At 59.1% G+C, this 23,389-nt stretch overlaps 1 protein-coding gene across 2 annotated transcripts in view; it reads right to left on the bottom strand.

Annotated features, from left to right (window-relative positions):
* Window positions 1–23,389, bottom strand: part of PLXNA1 (plexin A1) — a 102,550-nt gene that overhangs the window by 40,333 nt on the left and 38,828 nt on the right. For both annotated transcript variants that reach the window (XM_084292756.1, XM_084292757.1), the window contains exons 4-10: window positions 23,235–23,375; window positions 20,807–20,907; window positions 20,136–20,259; window positions 17,869–18,022; window positions 17,136–17,235; window positions 9,072–9,186; window positions 3,121–3,321 (exon numbers count right to left, since the gene is read on the bottom strand). In XM_084292756.1, coding sequence (XP_084148882.1) covers window positions 3,121–3,321; window positions 9,072–9,186; window positions 17,136–17,235; window positions 17,869–18,022; window positions 20,136–20,259; window positions 20,807–20,907; window positions 23,235–23,375 — 936 coding nt within the window. The remainder of the gene's footprint in view (window positions 1–3,120; window positions 3,322–9,071; window positions 9,187–17,135; window positions 17,236–17,868; window positions 18,023–20,135; window positions 20,260–20,806; window positions 20,908–23,234; window positions 23,376–23,389) is intronic.

The raw sequence follows: 23,389 nt of genomic DNA, 5'->3' as shown, positions 1-23,389 counted from the left end.
ACCGTCACCCGCACAACAGCACGACTTGATGGGAGCGCTCGCCCTCTGGTTCTGGATCTCCCTTCGCTCTTCCCTTCCCATCACACCCAAGTTGCTGCCCCCGGATTTGTCCTGCCCCAAATTCGCCGAAGAACCTGAGATCTGGGAATAAAGCAGGCCAACGCCTGGGCTCCATCATGGTTAAAAAAAACACCCAGAAAGCATGAATCTGCAGGGCTTGCCTGCCCTCCTGGCATCCGTGCCTGGAGCTGGGCACCACTCACGTGCAGGAACCAGCTCGCTCTGCCCCCACGCACACGTCCTCCCATCACTCGTCGCAGGCACGTGGCGGAAATGTTGCAGGGCTGTGTCATTTTGTCACGGGGACAAGGGCAGCGAGGTCGCTCTGAGCACCCCACGCAGCTCCAGGGTGAAGGTCCCAACCCGTGCCTGCGCCAGGGGGTGACACCGGGGTGACACGGGGGTGACAGCAGGAGCCGCAGCTGAGCGTGCGGCACGTGCCGGGGGGACTGCGAGGAAGGAGCGGAAAGGGAGATGCGGAGGTGCCCCAGCTGCTCCACGCCACGTGGGGCTTTTGTCGAAGGGGAAGGGAAATAAGTGAGGCGTGAGGCTGAACTGGAAGCGCCCAGACAGCAAACTCGGATACTCTCCAAAAGGAGCGCAGGGTTCCTTCCTATTTTTACTTTTAAAGGGGAAGAGCAGCTCTGGGGCTCCGCCAGCCTTCCAAGGAACATCCTCAGGAAGGTAAATCCCTGCCAGGGAGAACACCTGTAGTCGTTTTGCCAACACCAAGGCTAAATTTGATGAAGTCGACTGAATGCCTGCTACAGGCAGTAGCACGGATTCTCAGCTCAGGCGCTCTTCCACCAGTGAAACTTCATTTTATACAACGACTGCAAGGACAAGGCCTGCTTAGGGACGGCAGAAAGAGCAGGCAGAGGTGAGGGTTGCCTGGAAAGCGAAATTCGGCGGCGTTATCTGCACTGACTGAGGGATAGGTGGCCCTTTTCCCATCCTCCACTGCAAGAAAGCAAACTTGAAAGCGCCTGCCTGTGGAAGATTTAAAGCAGCCAATTAACAAAAAACCTGGTTTGCTGCTGAAGAATTTTTCTTAGTTGGGTTTTCCTTTTCTTTCTGCTTCATTGCAGTGCATGCAGAAAACCCTTAGGGTTGCTTTCTTTTTGAAGAGGAGAAAGAGACTGCAGTGAGGAGGCACAAAAGGGGTTTTTCTGCTCACTTTTTGACCTGGGATGTATGGGGAACACCAAGCCCCGTCCCCTTGGGATTGCTGAAGATCTATCGGGTGCCTCAAATGATGTTTATAGTCGGCACTCAAACCTTAATGAATGGACTGTTGAATATTTAACAAAGATGTCCTTTCTTCAAAGTGCTAAAAAGTCATTGGAGTTTGACAAGCACTAAAACCAAACAAAAGACAAAGAGTTTTAAGTGGACTTGACTTATTATCCCCTCCATTCATCCGCAATTCAGGAAAGCATCCCTAATTCAGCAAAGTAATTAACCTCTTGTTTAGGACCCATTGAACTCCTGGAAACAAAGCCCGCCTAAATGCCTCCCCGAAAGGAGCCCATCCATTGCTCAACTTCCACGCCGGGAGGACAGCACAGCCCCACTATTCCTCCCCTCACCAGCATCCTCCACACCACGCCAAGACCCAAAACCTGGCCTGAATACCAGATCCCAAAGGGCAGAAACCTGCAGGGTTTCTCCCAGCCTGGAGGCGAGGGAGCCCCCCAGGGCCACCCGCTCCGGAGGGTCACCGCCGGGTGACGGCGCGCGACGCACGCCGCGCTATCGACAAGCCAGATGGACTGCAAAAAAGACAGGGAGGAGACGAGTTTCACAGAAGTGTGAATTTGAATCACCCACACCATAAAGCAGCCTGGCTAAATGCCCTCAAACATTAAAGCAGGCGGGCAGACCCCGAAAGAAAGACAGCTTCTTTCAAGCCAGAACTATTTTTTTTTTTATTTTTTTTTTCTGCCTTCTGTGAAGCTGCCCTGGGCCTGCAAACAAAGCCTGCTGCCCGAGACCTCAGCCCTGCCGAGCTGCTGCTGCCCATCACGAGGACACGCAGCCTGCAATGATGCTGGCCCCTTTTTCCAACCATTTCACCCCGTTTTTGGGACCTAACCGGCATTTTTGAGGTCAAACGTCCAGCCCTGTTAGCACAGGAGAAGGCGGCTGCACTTTGTGCATCCAGCTCCTGGCTGAGCGCAGATCCACCAAGAAAATTCCCAGCTGGCAGCTCAGGATGGGGACATTTCACCCCCCAAGCATTACTACACAGGGCATGGGGCTGAGGCAGCAGGCTCAGGATGCTCCTCGTGCCCAAATGCTGCACCCCGGGGAGGCTCCTGCGATGGCTCCTAAATGTCAGCGGTGCCACCGAAGGCCAGGGGAGCGGGGATTGGTGCCGGCGTTAAGCTGCAAATGAGCTTTCACAGTGTGAGTGATGGAAAACAAATTTTAAAGGGATTAAATCGGAGGGAGGAGGGAGGGGCTGGCTCCACGCGGAGGAGGAAAGGTCGGTGCAGAGCCCAGCGGGGCACTGAGCAATGCCACCTCCCGGAGGGCAGAGCCATTAATACCCCGGATCTTTTTGCTCAGGGGCTTGGTGCTCCCCGCATGGGACCAACACGCAGCACGGGACCCACACTGCTTGCTGAGGGGCTGCAAAACCTCATTTCATTTAGGGGACACGACAACCAAGCTGGGCAGGCATCAGGGAGCAAACTCTAACAGCAGGGAGCGAGCGATGCACCAGCGAGCCGGGATGCAGAGGGAAGGGGGCAGGCAAAGCTGGCCATAGCCCAAGCAACTTCCCTCAGCTTCCCAAAACAAATTTCCCTGGAAGCACCCCTAAAGCCTGGTGGGTCCCAGGTCTCAGTGGCAAGGGTGTCGACCCCATACGGAACAACCAACAGCAGGCAGCATCCTCCCCGCACACCTGGGAGCAGGGCAGCGGACAGCAAGGGCTGCGAGCTCCCCCTTGGAGCCCCCAAAATCTCCGTCAGCTGCCCCGGAGGGAGCAGCCTGCCAACGAGGTGTGTACGGGGCAGGGAAACACCGCAGGATCTCGTGCCTTGGGTCACTCACCGAGGTGTTCTGGCACTGGATGCTGGTGCTGTTGAAGCGCAGGGCGGTGACGCGGGTGGTGCTGCCGGGGATGTGGAAGATGCACTCGTAGTTGCGCTGCCCCGACTGCGGCTGCGGCAGGTTCTTGGCCGTCAGGGTGATGGGCTTCACCACCCCCACGGGGATGTAGATCTGGGTGGAGGGCAGGATCTGCGGGCAGTCCTGCAAGGAGAGAGAGGGGCAGAGATGAAGTGGGAAAGCTGCACGGCCTCCCCTAGCAGCGGGACCCCCCGCCTTGGCCAGGCAGGGCCGTGCGCTGCCAGAACGCCCCGACGGCCACCCCGAGGAAATCCCCGTGTGCATCCAACCCCAAACAGGCTCCTCGTGGTTGCTCGGGCCTCAGCACAGAAAAGGAGACTGGAGAGGAGCCTTGTGGCACGGAACTGGGCGTTTTGGGGCAAAATGGCTGTAACAAGATGGGCTTTGATGCTGGCACTGCAGTCAGTAGGTTTCAGGGTAAACACCCACTGGGTACACGCCGTCAGGCTTCCCTCTCAGACATCACGCAGCCTCCGCTCCCCTTTCTCCATGAAGGGACGGACAAGGCTTTCCCCCTGCCCCTCTGCAACACCACACAGCGCTCTGCAGTGCGTTTTGCTGCCGTTTCGAACCGTGGCCAGCTCGAAGCAGCCTCACCCCAAGCAGCCTGACTGCGGGGGGCCCAAAAACCAGCACCAACAGCGAGGGGATGATGATGACTCCGAGCCAGGGAGGAAGGCGAGGGCAGGGAGTGGTCCCCAGCTCCCCGGGGAAGGAGCCATCGGGAGGGCAAAGCGAAGCGCTCGGCTTTTAATAGCCGCTGGCGCCCAGCTGCTCTGGGGGAGCCGCGAGCTGCGTGCGCAAAGCACAGGGGAGCAGGAGGGAGCAAAAATAAATGAGCTCAGGCAGAAAAAAAAACAGCTCCGCGTCCCCGACGGATGCCACTTCGGCAACAACAGCCTGATGCAATCCCACGCCGGCCTTGCAGAGCCTGGCGGAGGTCTCGCACCCACGGCAGTGACCCCAGGAAGTGGCAGCTTTAAATAACGGGGGCACTGGGGAACAGCTCGTGTTAAAATGAGCTGGTCCCAAAACAGAAAGTGCTGCTGCTGCCCAGGGCAGGTCCAGCCCGTGCCACCAGAAGCCACACGTGATTGAGGCTGCCCAGGTGCCTCCTGCAGCCACTGGCACCGTGCTGGACCCTGCAGAGCCGCAGGCTGAGATAAATCCATCAAACGTGGCAGAGAAATAAAAAGCAATTGTTTTGCTTGGCGAGTATTGACAGCAAACCCCAACTCATTTCACTTTTCCAGTTTGCTGTTCCTCTCCAGCCTGCATTCCCCAAAAGCACGATTTTTAAGGGGGAAAAACCACTTGTCCCCAAATCGTGCTACACAAAACAAAAGCAGGGCCAGGCTGGGGACCCTCAGCACTGTCCCTGCCACGACTGATCCTCCTCAAAGCAGCACTGAAGGTGCCCTCGATTACAGAAACACGGCTTGCTCTCCAACCCCACCACCTCCTCAATTTTCCATCGCTGCTGCTCCGGGTCCTGCCAGGGCACTGGGTACCTCCACCCGCCCTTGTGCCCACCACCGCTGCTCCCAACACCCCCGGGAGATGCAGGGAAGGAGGCAAATGCAGGCGTCCTGTCCCCCCCAGTCCCCGATGCAGGCACGCGGGGCGGATTTGCTGCCCGGCACTCTGAGCCGGAGCCGAGTCCCCCCGGCTACGTCACTCGCTCTGCATCTGCCGGCTGAAGCCGAGTGTCTCATCCAGCAAAAATTTCAGCCGGCTCCAAAACAGGAAGCACCTGGTGCTGGTGGGTGCTGGGGCAGCGCTGCCCAGCCCTCGGGGTGGCAGGAGGGGTGGGGGCACTCGGACAGCTCATTTCCCCTCTGAGCCCTTCAAGCAGCTGACGACGCTCGCCCCAGCACTGCCTGTCACTTAAATCCCTTGGAAATGTCCGATATTCCCCCCGTCCTGCAGAAACCAGGCCTCTCTGCACACCCCTTGCTTCCAGGATCGGGGAGCTACAACGTGCTGGGATGAGCAGACAGCAAGGCACCCTGCCCCCGCCTTCCCGAGCGCTGCACAAGGCAGATTTGCTCCCATTAAAGATGTTTTCCCAGCTGGTTCAGGACATTACGAGGGCGCCCAAGTTTGCTTGGAGAGCTGAGAGACTCAGCCACGCTGCAAAGCTGTGGTTTGGGTTTCTCTGGCAGCTCCCGGCTCCAGCTGCAAGGCTGTTATCACCAGCAGGGGTGCGATGAGGGCAGTCTGGGGCTGGCCATGACCCTGCCTTCCCCCTGCCCAAGTCCCCGGTGAGCAGGGTTGGTCAGGGAGCAGCTGAGGGGCACAGCAGGGGCACCACGGGGACATTCCCAGGAGCTGGGCACACGTGGAGCGGCTGCAGCAGCGAGGCAGGCCAGCTATGGAGAGGTGAAGATGGATGGGGAAGGGCACTCGCCACCATCCCCTTCTCCTCCAGCTGCCTGAGCACCCGGAGGGCCGGACCTCTTCCCAACAAGGCACAGCTTTCTCTGAGGTTTTTGGGGTCCCCCGCCAAGTCCTCCTGTGCTCGGCCGTTCCCATCAGCCAGGGGAACGAAGAACAACCACGAGCCTGAGCAAAAGTGCTCAGTCCCTGCAGGTCACAAGCCTTTCGCCCCCAGCGGTGGCTCCACATCGGGCAGACACCGGGGAACGTCCCCGGAGAGCGACTGCTGGGGAAAGGGGAATTCAGCCCCAATCCCCGATCACACCCACAGCCACCACCGGGTGCTGCAAGCAGGGACAAGCGAAGAGCAGCCCGTGCTGCTTCGTCATCCCTTCCCACCCCTTCACCCCCCGGAGGAAGCCGCAGAGGACCGAGAGCTCTGGGAAGGAGACGTAATCAAAGGCTGCGGAGCTGAGGGCTGGAAGCCACAGAAGCCAGCAGGCAGGGACATCCTTCCTGCTGCTGCCGTTCCCAGGCAGATTTACACGCCTGGTGGCTCCTGCCCACACCCCAAAAGAGCCCAGTTACCCCAGTTACTTTCAGGGGAACGTCCCAGGCATGCCCAGGACGGTGCTGCGGGTTTGCATTTCCCAGCAGAACGCCCACCTCCCTCCCGGGAAAGAAAGGAATGACGCTGCCAGTGGGAAGCAGCAGCTACCGGGTTAAGCTCCACTATTAACAGATTTTCGTGCCTTTCCTGACCCGTGCCCACCACACTCAAACCAAGCGAGCTGCAGACAGACCAAATCCTGCTTAAAATAACTCTGGGAGTTACACATCCTGCTGGCGAGGCTCAGGCTGACCGTCCACTGTGGGTTTGTGCAGCGGTGCCGCGGTCTGGCACCGAGTCACCCCTGCCCACCGCCGGGCTGCAGGGCCGGGGATGGGGCAGGATTTCGGATCTCAGCCCAGACGGGCAGCCCACAGATGTGGCTGGGCCGAGGGTGTCCGGCCACCCCTGCCAGGAACTGCTGAGGCCGCACCAAAGTGCAAACGAGCTGCGCCAGGCTCGCCAGACCTCAAGGCAGGTGCCGCTCCAGGTCCCAGGGTGACCAAGAGGTCTGCCGGGGGACAGCTTGCCCTGGAAGTGACACGAGTCCCCTGGGAAAGGTGCCTGTGTCCCAAAGACAGCACACCGGGGGTGTTACCAGCTGCGTTGGCTTGGAAGGGACGGGGGAAGAGCGCCAGCACTGCCCCCCGTGCACACCAGCGCTGCTGGGAACCGCTGGCGCTGAGCACCCTCTGTTTGCAGAAGCTGGCTGGGAAGGCAACCTCGAGGACAGGCTGATCCCTCGCCAGATTTCTTCAGGGCACAAGCTGGGAGAAAACAGCTTTTTCTAATCTTCTCGTGTTACACAATTCCCCTTTGTGTGGGGTTGCCGAGCTGGGCTCCTTCTGGCCCGTGCATCACGCGGGCCGTGCGGGACACGCTCGAGCACCGATGAGCGCGATGCAAGCCCCTGGCGCTGGGATAAAACCACGAGGGAAGCGAGAGAAGGTGCCAAAACTTGGGAGTTGGGTTGTCTGGGGTGGAAGGGACAGCAGAAAGCCATCGCTGCTCTCCCATCACAGCAAGTCCGAGGAGCTGGGCACGCAGAAGTGACATCCCGTGGGCAGTGAGGGGACAGAAGGGGCTGTTCAACGAGCGGCGTCCCCTTTCCAACGTCCTCCTGCTGCTGTGCAGAAATGGCAAGTGCCGAGCCCACCTACCCACACGTGAGAGTGGTGGTTGGGCTTCTGCAGCTCTCCAGGAGGCTTTGCTCAGCTCCACGCCCAGAGGAACGATGTTGGATCCAGCAGAGCAGGTAATGCCACCGTCTGCTGGAAGGCCACCCGCATCCTTCGCTCCTGAAGCCCGAAGAGGTGCAAGGGAGCCCAAATCTTCTCCTGTAGACACAGCAGCTCCACGCAGAGAGGCAGCAGGTCCAGGCACCCTGGTTTTCCACAGGGAATGGAGAAGACACGCAGGGCCAGCCCCAGCACGGGTGAAGGTGCTGCTCCATCCATCGGGTCCCAGCACACGAGGAATTGTGCTGCTGGTGGCCACGCACTGGCTGAGTAATGGCCCAGCTCTCCCGTCCCCTCCCGGAGGGCTCGAGCTCCTCAAGTAATGGCAGAGGCAGGCAGGATGAAGGGGGAAAATTGATTGTTCCCTGCTGGGAGCTTGATCTGCTCCAGTGAGGAGCCCAGAGCAGCTCCAGAGGCAGGGTCAGGAGGAGAAAAACAGCACGTGAGTGATATGGCTGAGGGCTCCCCGGCCACAGGCGGTCCCATCCAACTCCGAGGCCAGCACTGAAGCATGGGGACATGGAGGACAGCAACCCCGATCCAGAAGGGGACACACGAGGCCACAGGTCCTCACCGAGGACGAAGGGAGACATCGTAAGGCACAAATACCATGAGATCCACTCGGATATGTGGCTGCTGCTCCTCCCGAGCAGACAGACACAGCGGGAGGCTTGCTCTCGTGCCAGCCAGGACGGCAAAGTCTTGTGAGGCTCCTCAGACAGGCCTCTTTTGTTCTTTGTTCCCAGGAACCAGCCCTGGCTTGGCGGCCACCATGACACAAGCTCTGACGGAGCTCAGAGCCTGAACAGCCAGCGTGGGGGAGATTTCTCTGAGCCAATTTGGTGAACACTCTCCCCAGGCCACCATCCCCTCGCACTGCTCAGCAGGGCACTGCCGCCCCGCTCCCAGCACCACGCCTCAGGCAGCAGGACTGGAAACCCAGGTAGGCTCAGCCTGAGACACCTCCTGTGGGTTTGGCAGCCTCAGGAGAGACTGTCCTCCCCAAAACTCTCCCTTCAGGACCCACAGACACACAGGTTGCTTGCCAGACCTCGCCAGATCCAGCCCAAGCAGCCAGCGATGCCCTGGCAGGTTGCAGAGGCAGGGAGCTCCTGGAGGTGCCCCCGTGAGCGATGGATTTCCCCAGCTGATGGCACAGATGCTGTGCAGGATAAACCCCCACAAAGTAACATGCTTCTTTGCGAAGTATTAGAGACGAAGAAGGCGTGAGGTGCAGCAAGATGGTTTGTTTTACGGATTTAAACCTTCCCCACTCTGAAAACAAGTTGTTCTGCAATGACAATTCAAGCTTGCTCCCTTCAAAAACATCAAAGGAAAATGCTTAAGCATCTCTGCCTTTGTTTTTCACTTCATTCAGCCTAAAGTGCTTTCTGACTTAGCCCAGATTCCCAAACAGCCTCTGCAGTGACACTTCCCAGCTCGTACAGCCTCTCCCCGCCAGCAGGCAGCCCCCCAGCTCTTCCCACAACTCCCTCCTCGCTCCCCAGCACCGCGGGCACGGCCTGCGTGGGAAATGAGGCGGTGGGAAAGATTGGGAAAACGCTTCTCCTCTGGCTAAACCCATCCCTGAAGGGCAAGGGGCCGCGACGGGACAAGGGGAGGAGAGCAGAGGTGGCTCGCCTTACCTCGGAGAGCTTGACGCGCCCCTCCAGGAAGGAGCAGTCGGCGGCGTTGTGGGTGCAGATGTGCCGGTATTTGCACCAGTGGCAGGGGAAGGAGCCGTTCACGCAGGACAGGCAGCTGTGGAGAGAGCAAAGCAGCAGCGTTAGGTGGTGGCAGCAGGGGTCGAACCCCACAGCAGCTCCAGGGCCGATCCTGTGGGGCTGCGTGGGGGCTACACAGCACCACGAGGTCGCCCGGTGCGTAAAGGAGCAGGTTCGAGGCCTCTCTTCCCCCAACCCCAAGGGATGGCAGAGCTGTGCACCCAGGGCTTTGCTGCCCAGGCTGGGCAGCACCAAAGGGGTGCTTCGTCTTTCCCCCAGCGCCCACCACGCTCCCCGTGCTTGGAGGAGCTGAGCCCGTCCCTCCCCGCCAGCCCTGGAGGGGGCCGCGCTGCAGCTCCGGGAGCTGGGCTGTGGTGTGCTGAAAGGCAACCTTAGCACCAGGGTTCTCGGCTGCGGGGAGAGGGGGCGGAAGAGCCAGCTTAATGCACGCTCATTGAGAGGAGAATGAGAAGTGGCTAAAGGTTGGGGCAGATTAACAGCTGGGGACCGTGGTGCCTTTCAGCCGCACACAATGCGCCACGTGTGACCCACTCCCACCCCAAATGCTTCCCTCTTCCTGCATAGAAAGCCCGGGATGGGCACCCCAAATCCCTGCCCCTGCATCCTTCAGAGGTGTGGGGACAGCTCAGGGTGCCCAGGCACCCGTGGGGCTTTGTGGGGCCGCAGCTCCCTGCCCGGGGGCTTCACACCCCGTTACATCCACAGCGATAGCTTCCTAAATCCATGCGCACACGCTAAGGAAATATTTAATTAAGCTGCTTGTAAAGGGGGCTGGAAGTCATTTCCATGTTTCGCTCACATTTTCACTTCCAAATGAACAGCCCTTTTAGCTTTACCCACAAATATGCTAATTGAGATGCTCCTTATGCAAATATATGCGATTTTATTTCAGCTGCAGAGATTCGACTTAAAAGCACAGCCGTGGCCTCCTAGCTCCGCTTGCTTTGATGGAGAGAGGTGCAGGGGGGCCATGGGGGACACAAAAGGACTGCTCCTACCCCTGGGCCCTCGCCCTGAAGGGCTCAAGCACACAACCTGGGGGGCAGGTAAATGGGGGACACCTCCACCTCCTATCTCGCTCCCTGCTGGCTGCTTCTAACCAGCTGGGTCGCTTTTAAAGCGATCATTTTCAGGGATGATTTTCAAAGAGCCCCCGTAAGGGCGCTCAGCACACACCTCTGGCCCCACAGCACCTCAGGCCTGTCCCAGGGAGCACGGCCTGGAGGCCGAGGTGAGCCTCAAGCACCCGGGTGCCAGGCACACGGTTCATTAAACCCCAGAAACCAACAAAAAATAATTAGGGACTGTGGGCAGGAGAGGCCGAGCACCAAGGTCGGGCCCCGTGGAGGGGCCGGGGATGTCCCGGGGCGGCCGCTTGTCCCCGCGGGCTGTTCCCCACACAGGAGCAGGCTGCTCGGCAGCACGGTGCCATCTGTGCTGTCTCTCTCCTTCCCACGGTCAGGCTCTTCTCCCTCGTCACTCCTCGCCTAAGAGGCTTTCATCACTCCTGATAATTAGGGGGAGTTTCTGCCGCCTGTGCTGAAGCCCCCCCCGCTCCCTGAAGCGAGGCAGGGGGAGCCCAGCCAGGCACAGCACCGACACACGGACCCTTGGGGACCCTCGGTTTGCTCCCCTCGTCCCCAGTTCCTTCCCCAGAGACCTTAAAGGGACTGGGGAGAGGCGAAGCCTCCAGGGAGGGCAGGAAAAAAGGAGGGAACCTCGGCTGTGCTCCCCTCCCTCCTAACACCCTTGTGCACGAGGAGCTGTAACCTCTCCAGGATTTCAGGCTCGCTCTGTGCACACATTCCCCGTCCTAAAACAAGCCTGGGCTTGCTGCCTGCCATAAATCCTCCCCCAGAACGAGCCGGCAGGCGGCTCCCCACCAGCAGCATGGGGACGGGCACAGCTCTGGGCAGGCTGGGGGCAGCGCCGGAGCCCGCCCGCAGCCTTCGTGCTCGCCCCCCGGCTCACTGCCAGGCTGCCTCGAGGCCTCCTGGTGCTGCTCCCCTCGGGTTTCCAAACCCACCTCTGGCAGCCCCAGACCTCTCTCGGTCGGAGAAGCCAGCGGGGAGCGGGCTCACCGCCCCCTGCCCTTCCCAGCTGCCAGCCCCAGGCGTGCCACGCGTGCCTCGCCGCCGCATCGGCATCCAGGCGGCCTGGGAACGCGGCCGCTCGCCTCTCTTATCTCCGGCCTGAAAGAGCTGAGAGCTCTCTCCAGTGCTCCGAGCGGAGAGGGAAAGGCAGAAAACAAAACCGGCATCCGCAGGAGTGAGATAAGGCTGGGTGAGCAAACAAGAGAGGGAGGGAGAGAGGGGGAAGGAGAGGCTGGCTAAAGGTGAACCCCACCAGCTCCGTCCACCCCAGGAGTGGGCTTCGGAGAAGCAGCAAGGCAGGGGAATAATCCCGCGCTGAACAGGAGCAGCGTGTTTTTGGGGGAAGGACACAGCACAAACTGAGACGAGAGGGGCTGAGTTCAGTGACACCCAGTGCAGAACGAGGGAGGGTCACAGAGAGGGGAACGATGAACACTGCTGGTGCAGACAGCATCTGCGTGCGCTCGCCACACACCGCCCACGAGCCCCCAGGCTGCTCCTCAGACCTTCTCCTGGCAAGGAGGATGTGTCCTTAGTGGATAGCCAGCTCCAGCACAGCCTGCATCTGGAGCAGCAGCTGCACGGGGTGAGGGGCCGAGCTGCAGCACTTGGGGCTCTATATCCATCGCTTTGCCCCAGGGATGAGGGGAAGCTGGAAGAGCAGCGGGAGCGGGCAGGCAGTGCCCCCAGCCCCTACCCAGATCCCCGGCACGAGGCAGACCCACAGCAGGAGATCTGCTCTTGCCTCTCTCCAGCTCTCTCTGCCCATCTCAAACCATCAGCTTGCTGCCCTCTCGTTTTTGGGGACCTTTTCCATCCCTGCTGTGAAGGGTTTTGCTCAGGGTCCTGCTCACAGGTACATGGGTTGGGCACAGGAAACCCACTGCATCCACACCTCTCTGCCTAGAGCTTGCAGAATCGGACCCTGAGTTTTAAACTCTTCAGAAGTAACTCGTTTGAAACACACCACCAGGCTGCACCAGCCCTCCTCCTCGCTCACAGCAGAGGTGACCTAGCAGAGGTTATCCCGAGCAGTCTCCGGTGCGATCCTGTGGGGTTTCCCACCTGCCCTAGGCTGGGAACAGGCGCAGATCTGTTACCGCCTCGCAGCTCAGAGGTGGTAAAACACAGACACACTTCGTGAGCCGCCCGCAGCCATCTGTCCGTGCCGTGGAGGAGAAAGCATCTGCAAGCATCTGGAAATCAGCAGCCCCGGCTTTGCAAGCTGCTACCGAGCGTGCCGCGGGCAGCCCGGCCGGACAGGAGCCTGGTAACAAGGCTGGCACCGTCCCACGCTGCCACCAAGGGACAAAGCAAGCGGCCGGCGGGCTCTGCGGCACGGCAAGGCAGGCGAGGAGAGCAGCCCCGCTGCTCCCAGCCCCTGAGCAAGGCATTAAAATCCCATTTGCCTAATGGGGACTTATAGGGCCAGCCCGACCTGTGCGACGGGGCTGCCCTACTCGAACGCAGCAGTCGCATCTCTCCAGCCAGGAGAGATGCCTGCACGCTGCTCGAGATGTTCAGCACCCTCGGGGACGTTCAGCACCCCGGCACCACAACTGGCACAGCCATGAGGGCGGTACCACCGTTACCCCATGGATGTGCACAAGCACAGCACAGGCACCGATTTCAGTCTGCCCGGCTCCCCGCTCTCAGCATCAGTCCCCTTGACCTGGGATTTTTCTCCTTTGCCTGTGCCACCGCCTGGGTTTTGCTTCCACACCACTCATGGCCACGGCTTTGCCTCTGCCCACATGCCGGGGGCATTTTGGTGACGTGCCAGGCATGCCACAGCATCACACAAGTGCCAACACTCTACCCTCCTCCCCGCCAGCTCCACTTGCCAGCCCCCAGGACCAAAAAGACAAACCCTGACAGCAGTTAAGAACCCAAATTTCCCTAAGGGAAATCCAGGCAGCAGGCATGGGGGCAGTGGGAAGAACCACATCTCGGTTGTCCTTGGGAACAGCTGGGTTTGGAGCCTGTCGGAGGCAGGGACTGGATGAGGGGGCTCTGTGCCAGCCCCACGTGGGCTCTCTCCAGGCCCCCAGCTCTGCAGCTCTCATATCCCGAGGAATTCCCCTCTCCAGCGCTCCCCACCCTCGCCCTGCATTGTTCTCTGGCTTTGCAGGGGGATTTCCCATTCACCCACCTCCCTGTGCTGGAGGCAGGCGGGGAGCCTGGCATCGAGGCTTTATCTTTAAAAGGGACTCATTTCCCAGAGAATGCTTTGAAGAGGGAGCTTAATGCTTACAAAGACAACCTCCACATCTGCACACAGGCACTCCGGCCACGGGCTGATTCATTAGACTATCAAAGCCGCCGAGTGGTCTTCAATCGCCTGCGCCTGATCAATGCCCCATAGGAAACCCCCGAGGGAACCACGCAGGCCTCCAGCCCGGTGCTTCCCATCCCCTGAACCCACAGGGGCAGCCCCGTGAGCTGGCGGATACCCTCCTGCATCCCTCTCTGCGAGGGACCCCAGTTTTCTGCAGCCAGCTCCAGGTTTCCTCTTCTCCACTCAATGCAGATGGTGGCTCCACCAGCAACCCCCTCCCCTCCAGGAGAAAAAGACCCAAAACCTGGAGAAAAATACCCCAAATGTCACAACCTGGAAAAAATCCTGAGCCCCAAAGGAGCTTTCCAGGTGACCCAGAGCAGGTGGAAAGCCCTCCCCAAGGACAGGATGAGCCGTCCTTCCACGCACAGGAGCACTCCACGTGCTCCGTAGGGCACGAGCTGGTGACAGGGGTCTCAGTGCAGATCCAGCACTCTCCACTTCACATCATCCTTGCCAACCCTTAGCAAAAAGCCCCCTGTTGAGGAATTCAGGAGCATCTGACCCCAACCAGCCAATGCCCCTGACCCACGCACACCCCCTGCTCGTGGAGCAAGCGGTGTTTGCAGCCAGATCCCTCCCTGCCTCACGGCAAACACCGACACAGCCCCTGGACAGAGGAGCTCACCGAGGCATTATGCAATAGTTTTACCCATCCTCAAACACCTCGTGGCCTCAAAAGCCTGCTGAAATTCCTGCCTGCTACGAGGAAAGGCTCAGTGAGGCAAACCCCCACCTGCCTCCTTGGCTGCATCTCCGCCTCCTCGCAGGCTGCGGCAGGAGCCGGGCGCAGGGCTCGTCCTCGTCGCTCTGAATGGGAAACGATTTGTTTTCATCGCAAACAAACCTCGCTCATTTTTCAATCACGGCAGGCTCTGCCTCCCCGCTCACCCTTCGGATCCAGCAGAGCTAGGACAAGGCCCTGCTGCGGGGCTTTTCTGCAGGAGGAGCTGGAGCAGCCCTGGTGCAGTGCCTGGTATCCCCAGCGCACCCCTCTCCGTGTTGTTACATCATTTATCGTGATTTCTGCCCATTCTGCATCACCTGGGGATCACCCACATCAGGCAGGCTACCAGGAAAAGGGGACTGAAAACACCCCAAAGTCACAGCATCATCTCCCTGCAAAAAGGGGCTGGTGCCAAAGGGATCCCTTGTTGCAAGCAGCCAGCTGGAAGCGTCCTGTAAATGGGCACAGCGCTGCTCACCCCCTGAAAACCACGGGGCATATCAGTCCCAAAACAAGAGCTATCCTGAGAATCTGAGTCTGTACTAAGTATTTCAGGCTGCAGGTGTTAGAAAGGGGAAATCAGAGAAAGAATGAGGCACCTGATGAAAGCCTGACAGGCACTGGGAGTTGCGGGAAGGAGCCTGGAACAAACCCTTTCCAAGGACTTTCTGCCTTGGAAACGCACGGGGAGAGCTCCAAAGCCACGCAGGTGGAGGAGCATCAGCTCCCCAGGAGCTGCTCCAGCAGAAGAGCTGCCTTGCAATTCCTCTCTCTTTCCCCAGCAGTTTGAAAACCTCGCCCAAACATTTCATCCTCGGCTGAGGAATGAGTTGACGTGCAGGCCTCTGGCTCCCAAGCCAAGCCGCCCAAATGTAAAACGAAAACATAATGCACGGTCATCAGAGAACTCCACAGGAAAAACATTAGCCTCGTGGAAAAGCACATTGCTCCTAATACAGAATTTATCAGGCTGACTTATAGATTTTCCTCTGCAAAATATGAAACCTGGATCTGAAAGGCTATTAACTCCGAGGAGATCCATTAAAGACGCCTGTCTGCAAATGGTATTTAAAAGTATTGCATCACCCCCGAGATTGTCGTGCTCTGTGGGTATGATTCGAGTGCAGGTCACATCGTTAGAACTGCCTCCAAACCCTAAAATTCTTGACGTAAAGAAAATAATAATAATGTTCACCAGCCTAGAACGTGGACTTTTCTATCAGCTCCAACCGGAGCCCATAAATATTAATGCATCCATAATTAGCCTTTTTAAATAATGCATCCAAAATTAAACATCAACGCGGTAATAAATCAGTCAGGGCTCTTTGTTGTAGGTTTGTTGGGGAAGAGGGGGGTGGGTTTTTTTTGCTCCTGTGTCAGGCACATAAAATAAAATAAAATGCCAATTCCCTCCCCAGCCCTTCCCGCTGGACCAAAACGCTGTGGCCCTCGTTGGGCTAATCCGATCCTCCTCGTGCTTAGAAGTCTCATTTTTTGCGTTTAGAAAAATAAAAGTCGCGTCTGCTTTCTGATTTGCAAAATAATGACATGCAGCCACCCTGAGCCAAAGCTGAGCTCATGTTATTGAAACCGCACGACGTGAAGGGAGACAAAGTTCATCTCGGGAGGCAAGGTGAGTGCGAAAGTCAAGTTTGCAAACTCCCTCCCCTCCCTCGCTCCCCGGAGTAAATCCTGCTCCTCGTGCCAGCGCAGGCAGGGCAGAAACCCCGGGGCTGCGATGCACAAGGCTTGCAGCGCCCCACTGCAGTGGTGACAGCTTCATTTTGCTCTCTCACCTCGCTATCCCCGGGGCCTTTTGGAGGCAGGCCTCGCTGCACACCCCCAGCCGGGTGCCTGCACATCTCAGCTGCCTTCCCCTGACCCACGCAGGAACCGCAGCTCGCTCGCCAAACCCCCGAGCCAGGCTGGATCCTTGGCAAAAAGCTGTCCCAAAGAGATCCCTCCGCGCTTGCTTATCTATAATTACTGATCAGCCCGAGTGCCACCATCCGTGGGAGGCTGCTGGCAGGAGAAGGAAATTGCTCGCATTCTCCAGCTCCAAATCCTTTGCCCGAACACATCCCGGCATCTCCCCCGGCGTTCCCCTGGCGCAGCCCTCTCCCCGAGCACGCTGCCCACAGCTCCTCGCTCCTAGAAACCCCAGCCACTGTGCTTAGACAGCACGTCAATAACCCACACCCCCTCTGCTTTATCCCATGCACATCTCAGACCGCCTAAAAACCCGCATTTGAAGTAGGTTTCAAGGCAGCCTGACGAGAAAGCAGATTCACAATCACTTCCAGCGAGGCAGTGCTCGGGTGAAGGCCCCAGGACACGCAGCTCTGCTGGGACATCCCAGCTCCCTCTCCACACAGCTGGGCAGGAGGTACCCCCACAGGAGAACATGGCTCTCCTTTTGCATGGCCAAGTCTCTCCAGTTAACTGTTTGCAGGGATAACGAGCCGCTTGGCATTTGCAGTCACATGGACTGCTACCGCCTGCAATGCAGCAAACTCGCTTCTTCCTCCAAAGCTTCTCTCAAACCCAAAACCCCTGCTCTTAAGCGAGGTTCAGCCCTGATGCTGCGTGTTCCCACGTGCCCAAACCAGCTGCGGGCTCGCTGGTCACTGCCCCAGCTGACAAGGGCAGGAGGAGGAGGTTCCTCGCTGCCAACACCGCTACACTCCACCGCTTCCCTTTCTTCTTGCAGCATCAGCACCCACAGCCTGAGGGCTCTGCGTGCCCACGGCTCCCGCTGTCCGACCCATCCGTCCCCAGAGCGCGCTCACGAAGCCCAGGTCACTTACGACTGATGGACGCTGCAGTTGTAGAACACAAAATCCACCGAGGCAAACTTCTTCCCCGTCTCCTTGGATTTCAGGTAGAGCTTCACCACTCGCTTGTCCCCTGGGAGAGAGCAAGGCAGAGAAAGGCGTCAGAAAGGACACGGCGCGCAGCCAGGCATTCAGCACAAGGCTGGAAGGATCTGGGCAACAACTCCACGCATCCCAGCCAACTAACAAAACCTCCACACCTGGAAATACAAGGAGGGTGCCCACCCACACCCAATCAGCCACCAAATGGGTCAGCAAGGCGCAGGCACAGCACCAAGCTCCTCCAGCTAACTGCAGCTGTCAGCACGGAGGCAGCTGCCTGGGGGTGTGCCAGTGGTGTTGGAGGGGAACTTAACAGCTTTGGGGGCAGCAGCATCCTAAAGTCTGTGGATATGTGCAGTACCTCTGCCCAGAAATGGCCCACAGCTGGGGAACGAGGCCGGCGTGCCCCATAATTAGTAGGACTGCCATGCAGACCATGGCAGTGCCAGCATGTAGCTGTGCCATGGCTTGGATGAGAGCAAGGAGCTTAAGAAGCAGCAGCAGCAAAGCCCTTTTCCTCCGACACCCCAAGAACCCTGCTCGGACCCTGGGGATCTCTGTCACGGGAGGCTGCCCTCCTCGGCGCCTGGCTATGGGACAGCCGCCAGGACAAGGTTGGCCTTGGGTTTTCTTCCAACCCCACGCCCAAGAGACCCGAGCTCACCGCGGCCCCTGGTGATGGGGATGACGTCCTTGGCAGAGGGAGAGCTGCAGTAGATCCTCCCGTCCTCGATGCGGCTCTCGGACTCGGTGAAGTCTTCGAAGGAGCAGTTGACTCCCGCCGAGAGGTCTGGGACGTTCCAGGCCTGCAGGACCAGCTGGGGGAGAGAAGGCAAAGCATTGCCCCAGGAAACTACCAAAAGGACTCCTCTGTGGCTGCTAGGAGCAAGCACAGCCAACAGAAAAGACCACGGGGGTGCCAGCCCTCCGCCCTCAGCCACACGTGGTGGGGAGACCTGCCCCAAGGGAGCACCATCCACCTCCAGGACCTCCCCAGCCAAGCCAAGAGCGCGGAACGACGTGGGTTAAAGAGTGAACAAACCACAGCCTGACATCCTCTGCCCTCTCCTGCACCACGAACCATTACACCTCGCCTCCCTGCAGAGCCCAAGCCCGGTGTTTGGCTAAAGCTCGTTTCAGAGAAAGGCAACCACTTCTGCAGACATCAAGAGGGGAGGAATCCACCTCTTCCTTTGCAAATTCATCGCCGGGGTCAGCAGTTCTCGCTTTACAAAACGCTCGCCTTATTTCTCATTTGAATTTTTCTCAGCTTCCAGCCATTAGTTCTTGTTATGCCTTTCCTTGATAGATTAAAAAGCCCTTTAGTCCCTGATATTTGCTCCTTGTAAAGGCACTTATACTCTGTAATCAAGTCACCTCTTAATCTTCTTTTTGATAAGCTAAGCAGATTGAGCTCTGGAAGCCTCGCACTGGAAGGCATTTTCGCCAGCCGTCAGCTCATTTACATGATGTTTACCGAAGGGTTCAGCCTGCTCCTCCAAGCACTCACTCCGGCCCCAGTGCCGCGTCCCGGTGTCGATCGCACCAGACCCCTGCGCTGCACCCAGCCAGGAGGCACAGAAATAACCACAGAGAGCAGAAAAGCTACGAGCTCAAAACCCCTCTGTGCTCGCAGCCTGCCCCCAGGAGCCCTTCCTGACACAGCACGGCCCCGGGATCCCGTCCAAAGGCACCGCTTTCCAGGACATCTCTCGAAAGCCGACCTTCCTCCTCGAGCTCTCACTCTGGTTTTGAGGTACCAGCACCAAAACCCACTCTTTCTGCTACACCAGCCCCACTCGAACCCCATAGCTCGGCGTGGGGATTGCATCCCCGGCTCCCTCCAGTCCCGGTGTCCCCTGCAGATCCCATCAGCAGCGACCCCACATTTATTTCCACGTTACCAATGACACCACGAAGGGCGGCCGAGCCACGCTCCGATCCCCGCGGCAGCCCTTGCAGAGCGCTGCCGCTCAGTGACAATTCCCCTCTGACGACGACTTGGAGATCTGTCACGGAGCCAGTTCTTAATCCACTTAACACGTGCTTTATCAATATTGCATAATGCTAATTTTTAATCAGGATGTTGTGTTGCACCGAGTCAAACGCCTTGTAGAAGGCTAAAGACATCACATCCCCGCAGTCCCTCTTCTAATTCGAGGCATAATTTCATCAAAGAACAAAATGTGGTTTGTTTGACAGAAAACCACATGGACTGGCATTAATTACGTTCCCATCTTTGATTCTTTATCACTAGTATCCTGCATCATTTTTTTTCCCACTAGTTTTTCCTCAACCCGGTGTCAAACCAAGCCAACCCTAACCATTTGGCCATCCCCTGTACCCTCCTTGCACCTGGACAGGAAAACGAGCCCCTCCTCTGCTGCCTGGGCTTTTCTCAGCGTTCCCTGATTTATCCCAAAGCCGCTTCTGCAAGCCAAGGAATGCTCTGGCCATCTCCTTCAGGACTCCTGAGTGCCAGACATCCAGACCTGGCAGTTTGTGAGAGTTTATTGCTAGTATACGCTGTTTCGCGTTCTCTTTACAGTGCTAATGGCCTGGAAAATACTTGGTGGAAGTACATCATCCCCTCCGTCTGCACAGACCGGGCCGCGCATCTCAGCCTCATCCCAAAATATCCACTGCTGGCCGCTGTCAGAGACAGGATATCGAGCTAGATGGATCCCTGGCCTACACACGGCACTTCTCATGTTGTTATTTATATTACGGAGAAATATTTATTGCTCCGTTATGTCTTTTCTGAATAATAATCAGCCGCTCTATTACCCCCATCCAGCACCAGGCCAGCCCTCATCAATCCCCTGCACTTTGCTCCACTTTATTCGCATCGCACCTCCCTTCCCCTTTCTCCCTCTTTGCCGTACTCTCGTTATTTATTTTAATTGCTGCCTGGGCAGCAGGGGTGCTTACCGGGACCTCCGACATGGTGACCGAAATGTTTTTGGGCTGGACGGTGAGCTGCACGCACTGCCGCAGGTCGGAGGCGAAGCGCTGCGGCTCGTCCGCCCGCTCGCAGCGGTCCTTGCGCGAGCATCTGCGGGGGGACGAAACGCGGTGAGCAGACAGCAAACAGGCTGTGAGACACCCTGCTGCGGGACAGCGTGCCCGGTGAGGGATTTTATCTGCTCAAGGTCAGGCTAGGAGCTCTGTTTTCCCCTCGTGCCAGCGCCTCCACCCCGCACGGCCGTGCCCACCCCCCTCTCATCTCGCCCTGCAGCCGCCGTGCCCAGCGCACACGTTCACAGCCCGCGATGCTCCATCACCTCCCACCCCGGGCGCCTCGCCTGTCCTCACAGAGCAAACAACTCCCTCCCGCTGCTCTTTGTGCTTTCCGCAATATTATTTCATTACAGGAGGCGTTTTAATTAAACGGAGGGAGAGCAAACCGTGCGTGCGCCGTACGGTGCTGGCTGAAACAGGAGGAGGTGAGGTGCTGGCACGGCCCTAAGAAACCCCTCGGGGGGCTCCAGACCCCATGGCCAGGTGCGAGGACCAGGACAGACCTCCCCAAGGAGGAAAGCAGTGGGGCTGGACACGGTTTACAGATCTCTGGGGCTGTAGGAGCAGCCCGTGGTACTCACATGTTGTGGAGGACGCACCAGCCGCAGTGGGGGTCCCGGGAGCCCAGGCACAGCTCGCAGCTCTCGTACTGCTCGCAGCTCTCCACCGGCACCCGCGTCACCTGCGGGACGAGGCAGGGAGTGAAGGAGGGGACGGGCTGCTGGGGACAGCAGGGACAGCAAGGGGTGATGCTGCCCGGCATCCCTCCTGCTCGCCGGGCTCAACGGGGCGCAGATCCAAGCGGGGAAAGGCTTGGACATGACACCGTTGGGTTTGGGAGCTCTGCACGGACAACATCTCCTGGCTGGCCCAGCAAGGCCAGGACGGGGAAACTTTTCTTTGCAGAGTTTAGGGAACGGCTCAGCCCCAGCTCCCAGCTCCTCCTGCACACCCCCGTGGCTGGCAGCCCCGCTCTGAAAGGGTTACGGCTCCTTTATTAATTGCTCCTCCACATTTGATTAAAATCCCCTCGTTCTCCGAGCCCTTCGAGCTCTGTTACAACTGCTCATTTAATTACTTTCCAGCAGCACTGATAACACCACGCTGTTGTAGGGAAAGGAGCAGCTTTTATTAAGGAGCAGGGAGGAGAAGCGGGGGGACGGGGTGGGGGCTCGGGAAGCTGCCCCCACCCCTTCCGTGCCTCAGTTTCCCCCCACCGCTCCCATGGGGCAGGATTTGCTCAGTGGCATTCCTAAAACAACCTCTGCCACCCAAGAAAAGGGGCAGGGTCTCAGCCAGGGGACCTGGCCTTTGTCCTACCAGGCCAGGGGACGGGCTCAGCGTGATGCGGCCTGGCACTGCCCTAGCCTCAAATTCCGGAGCCCAAATCCCCTCCCCGCCTCACCTGCAAAGCCCCAGGCTGCCTGCAGCAGAGCAGAAAACAGAGACAGGAACTGGGAGGAGGAGGGGAAAGGCTCCGTTGTCCCCGTGGGGCTGTCTAGACAAACACGAGGCCACTCTCCAGCATCCTTCTCCCTCCCAACCCCCGGGCGAGCGGCCAGGAGACCTGCCGTGCTCCAGCCACCGTCCCACCCCTGTGCCCCTCTCCGGGCAGGCAGGCATGGAGCTGATGGGACTCGTGGCTACCTGGACATCCCCAACGATTCCTGGGCAAGGACACCCAAAAAAAAAAAGGGCTGGGGAGCACAGGTTGGTGATGGGACCACAAAAACAGCCCCTTGGGTCCCCTGCTCCTTGGAGGACAAGCGGGGAGCTGCCAGCGTTGGTCTCAGCTCCATCCTCCTCCTCCTCCTCCTCTTCCTCTGCCACCCAGGCAGCGTGTGGGAGGGAGACGGGACCAGAGCGTGGCTGGCGAGGCTGTGAGCGCCCAGCCAGCCCGGCCCCACAGCCCCAAAACCTGCCACCGCCGCGCGGCACAAAGCCCTGACGCAGCAGGATCCCGCTTCCCCCGCCCCGGCGCCTGGCAGCCCTTTGATGGATTAACTCGTAGCAGCAAGCTCCCCGGCGAGCCTGGGATCACGCCATCCCCGTACGGCCAAGCTAAAACTCACCACGAGCCCCGACCGTGCTGCTTGGGTCGGCTCTGCACCTCTGGATGGGTGCGAATTTGGGGAGGCAGAGGCACGGACGGAGGTGCGCGCGCCGAGGTTTGAGGGCACGCCAGCTCTGCTGGCTCCAGCCAACGTCCCCCCCTGCCCCGAGGTGCCAAAGCAGCAAGCCCAAAAGGGAAAAAAGCTGCTCAGAGCAAGGAGCTAACCTGCAAATCCCTGCTCGGGGAGGGAGGGATGGAGCAGAGGAGGTTTACGGCCTCGCAGCAGGGAACGCAGCTCGCTGGAAGGGTCGGGCAGCCCTCAGTCCCCAGGGGATGGGGATTTCAGGCAGCTGCTGCTAAGGATGAGTGCCTGGGGCACAGACGACGGGGAGGAGAGGAGCAGCAGGGCAGTGTCTGGGAGCTGGTGCCTCCGGGCAGTGTTTCTGCACAGGGGAGCGGGGAGGAGCTGCACATCCCCAGGCGGCGCGGGGACAAAGGTGACCGGGTGGCTCGGCAGCAGCTGGGGCCAGAGCCTGGGGAGCAGAGCCATTAAGAAATGGAAGGCAAGTGACCTTCTGGCAGGGCTGGCGGGGTCTGTCCCCAAGAGACACACCGAAGGACGGAGAGGGAAGCACAGCACCAGCCGTCAGGGCAAAAGCAGCACGGGGAAGAGACGCACAGCGCGTCTGGGGGCTGCCACCTGCACAGGGAACAGACAGGAGCACGTGGCAATGGGGTGGCTTTAGGGACAGCACCCACCGCTCCATGCTCACCTGCCTGAGGCTCAGGGTACCCTCATCCGTGCTGCTTTGCCCCACCGGGCGCCTCGTGGGCAGCCACTGACTCCAAAAAGGGCCGGATCCCCACCAGGGAGCTGCCCCAAAACATCCCCCAGACAGGCACAGGCTGAAACCTGGGGTCCGGCGAGCCGAGGGGCTGCAGCCCCCTCCCCTTACCTGCTTCTCAGTCATGGCGTAGAGGTGCTGGCGGTCGGGGCTCAGCACCAGGTCTCGCAGGATGGAGCTGCCCTCGTGGGCCACCACGTTCTCGTACTGCAGCGCCTGGTGCTTCCTGTCGGCCGGCAAGTCCACCAGGATCTGCGGGGACAAAG

Source organism: Netta rufina (genome assembly GCF_964035555.1).
Source record: "Netta rufina genome assembly, chromosome: 10".
In the NCBI taxonomy this organism is placed as follows: domain Eukaryota; kingdom Metazoa; phylum Chordata; class Aves; order Anseriformes; family Anatidae; genus Netta; species Netta rufina.
This window is presented reverse-complemented; position numbering and strand designations above follow the sequence as displayed.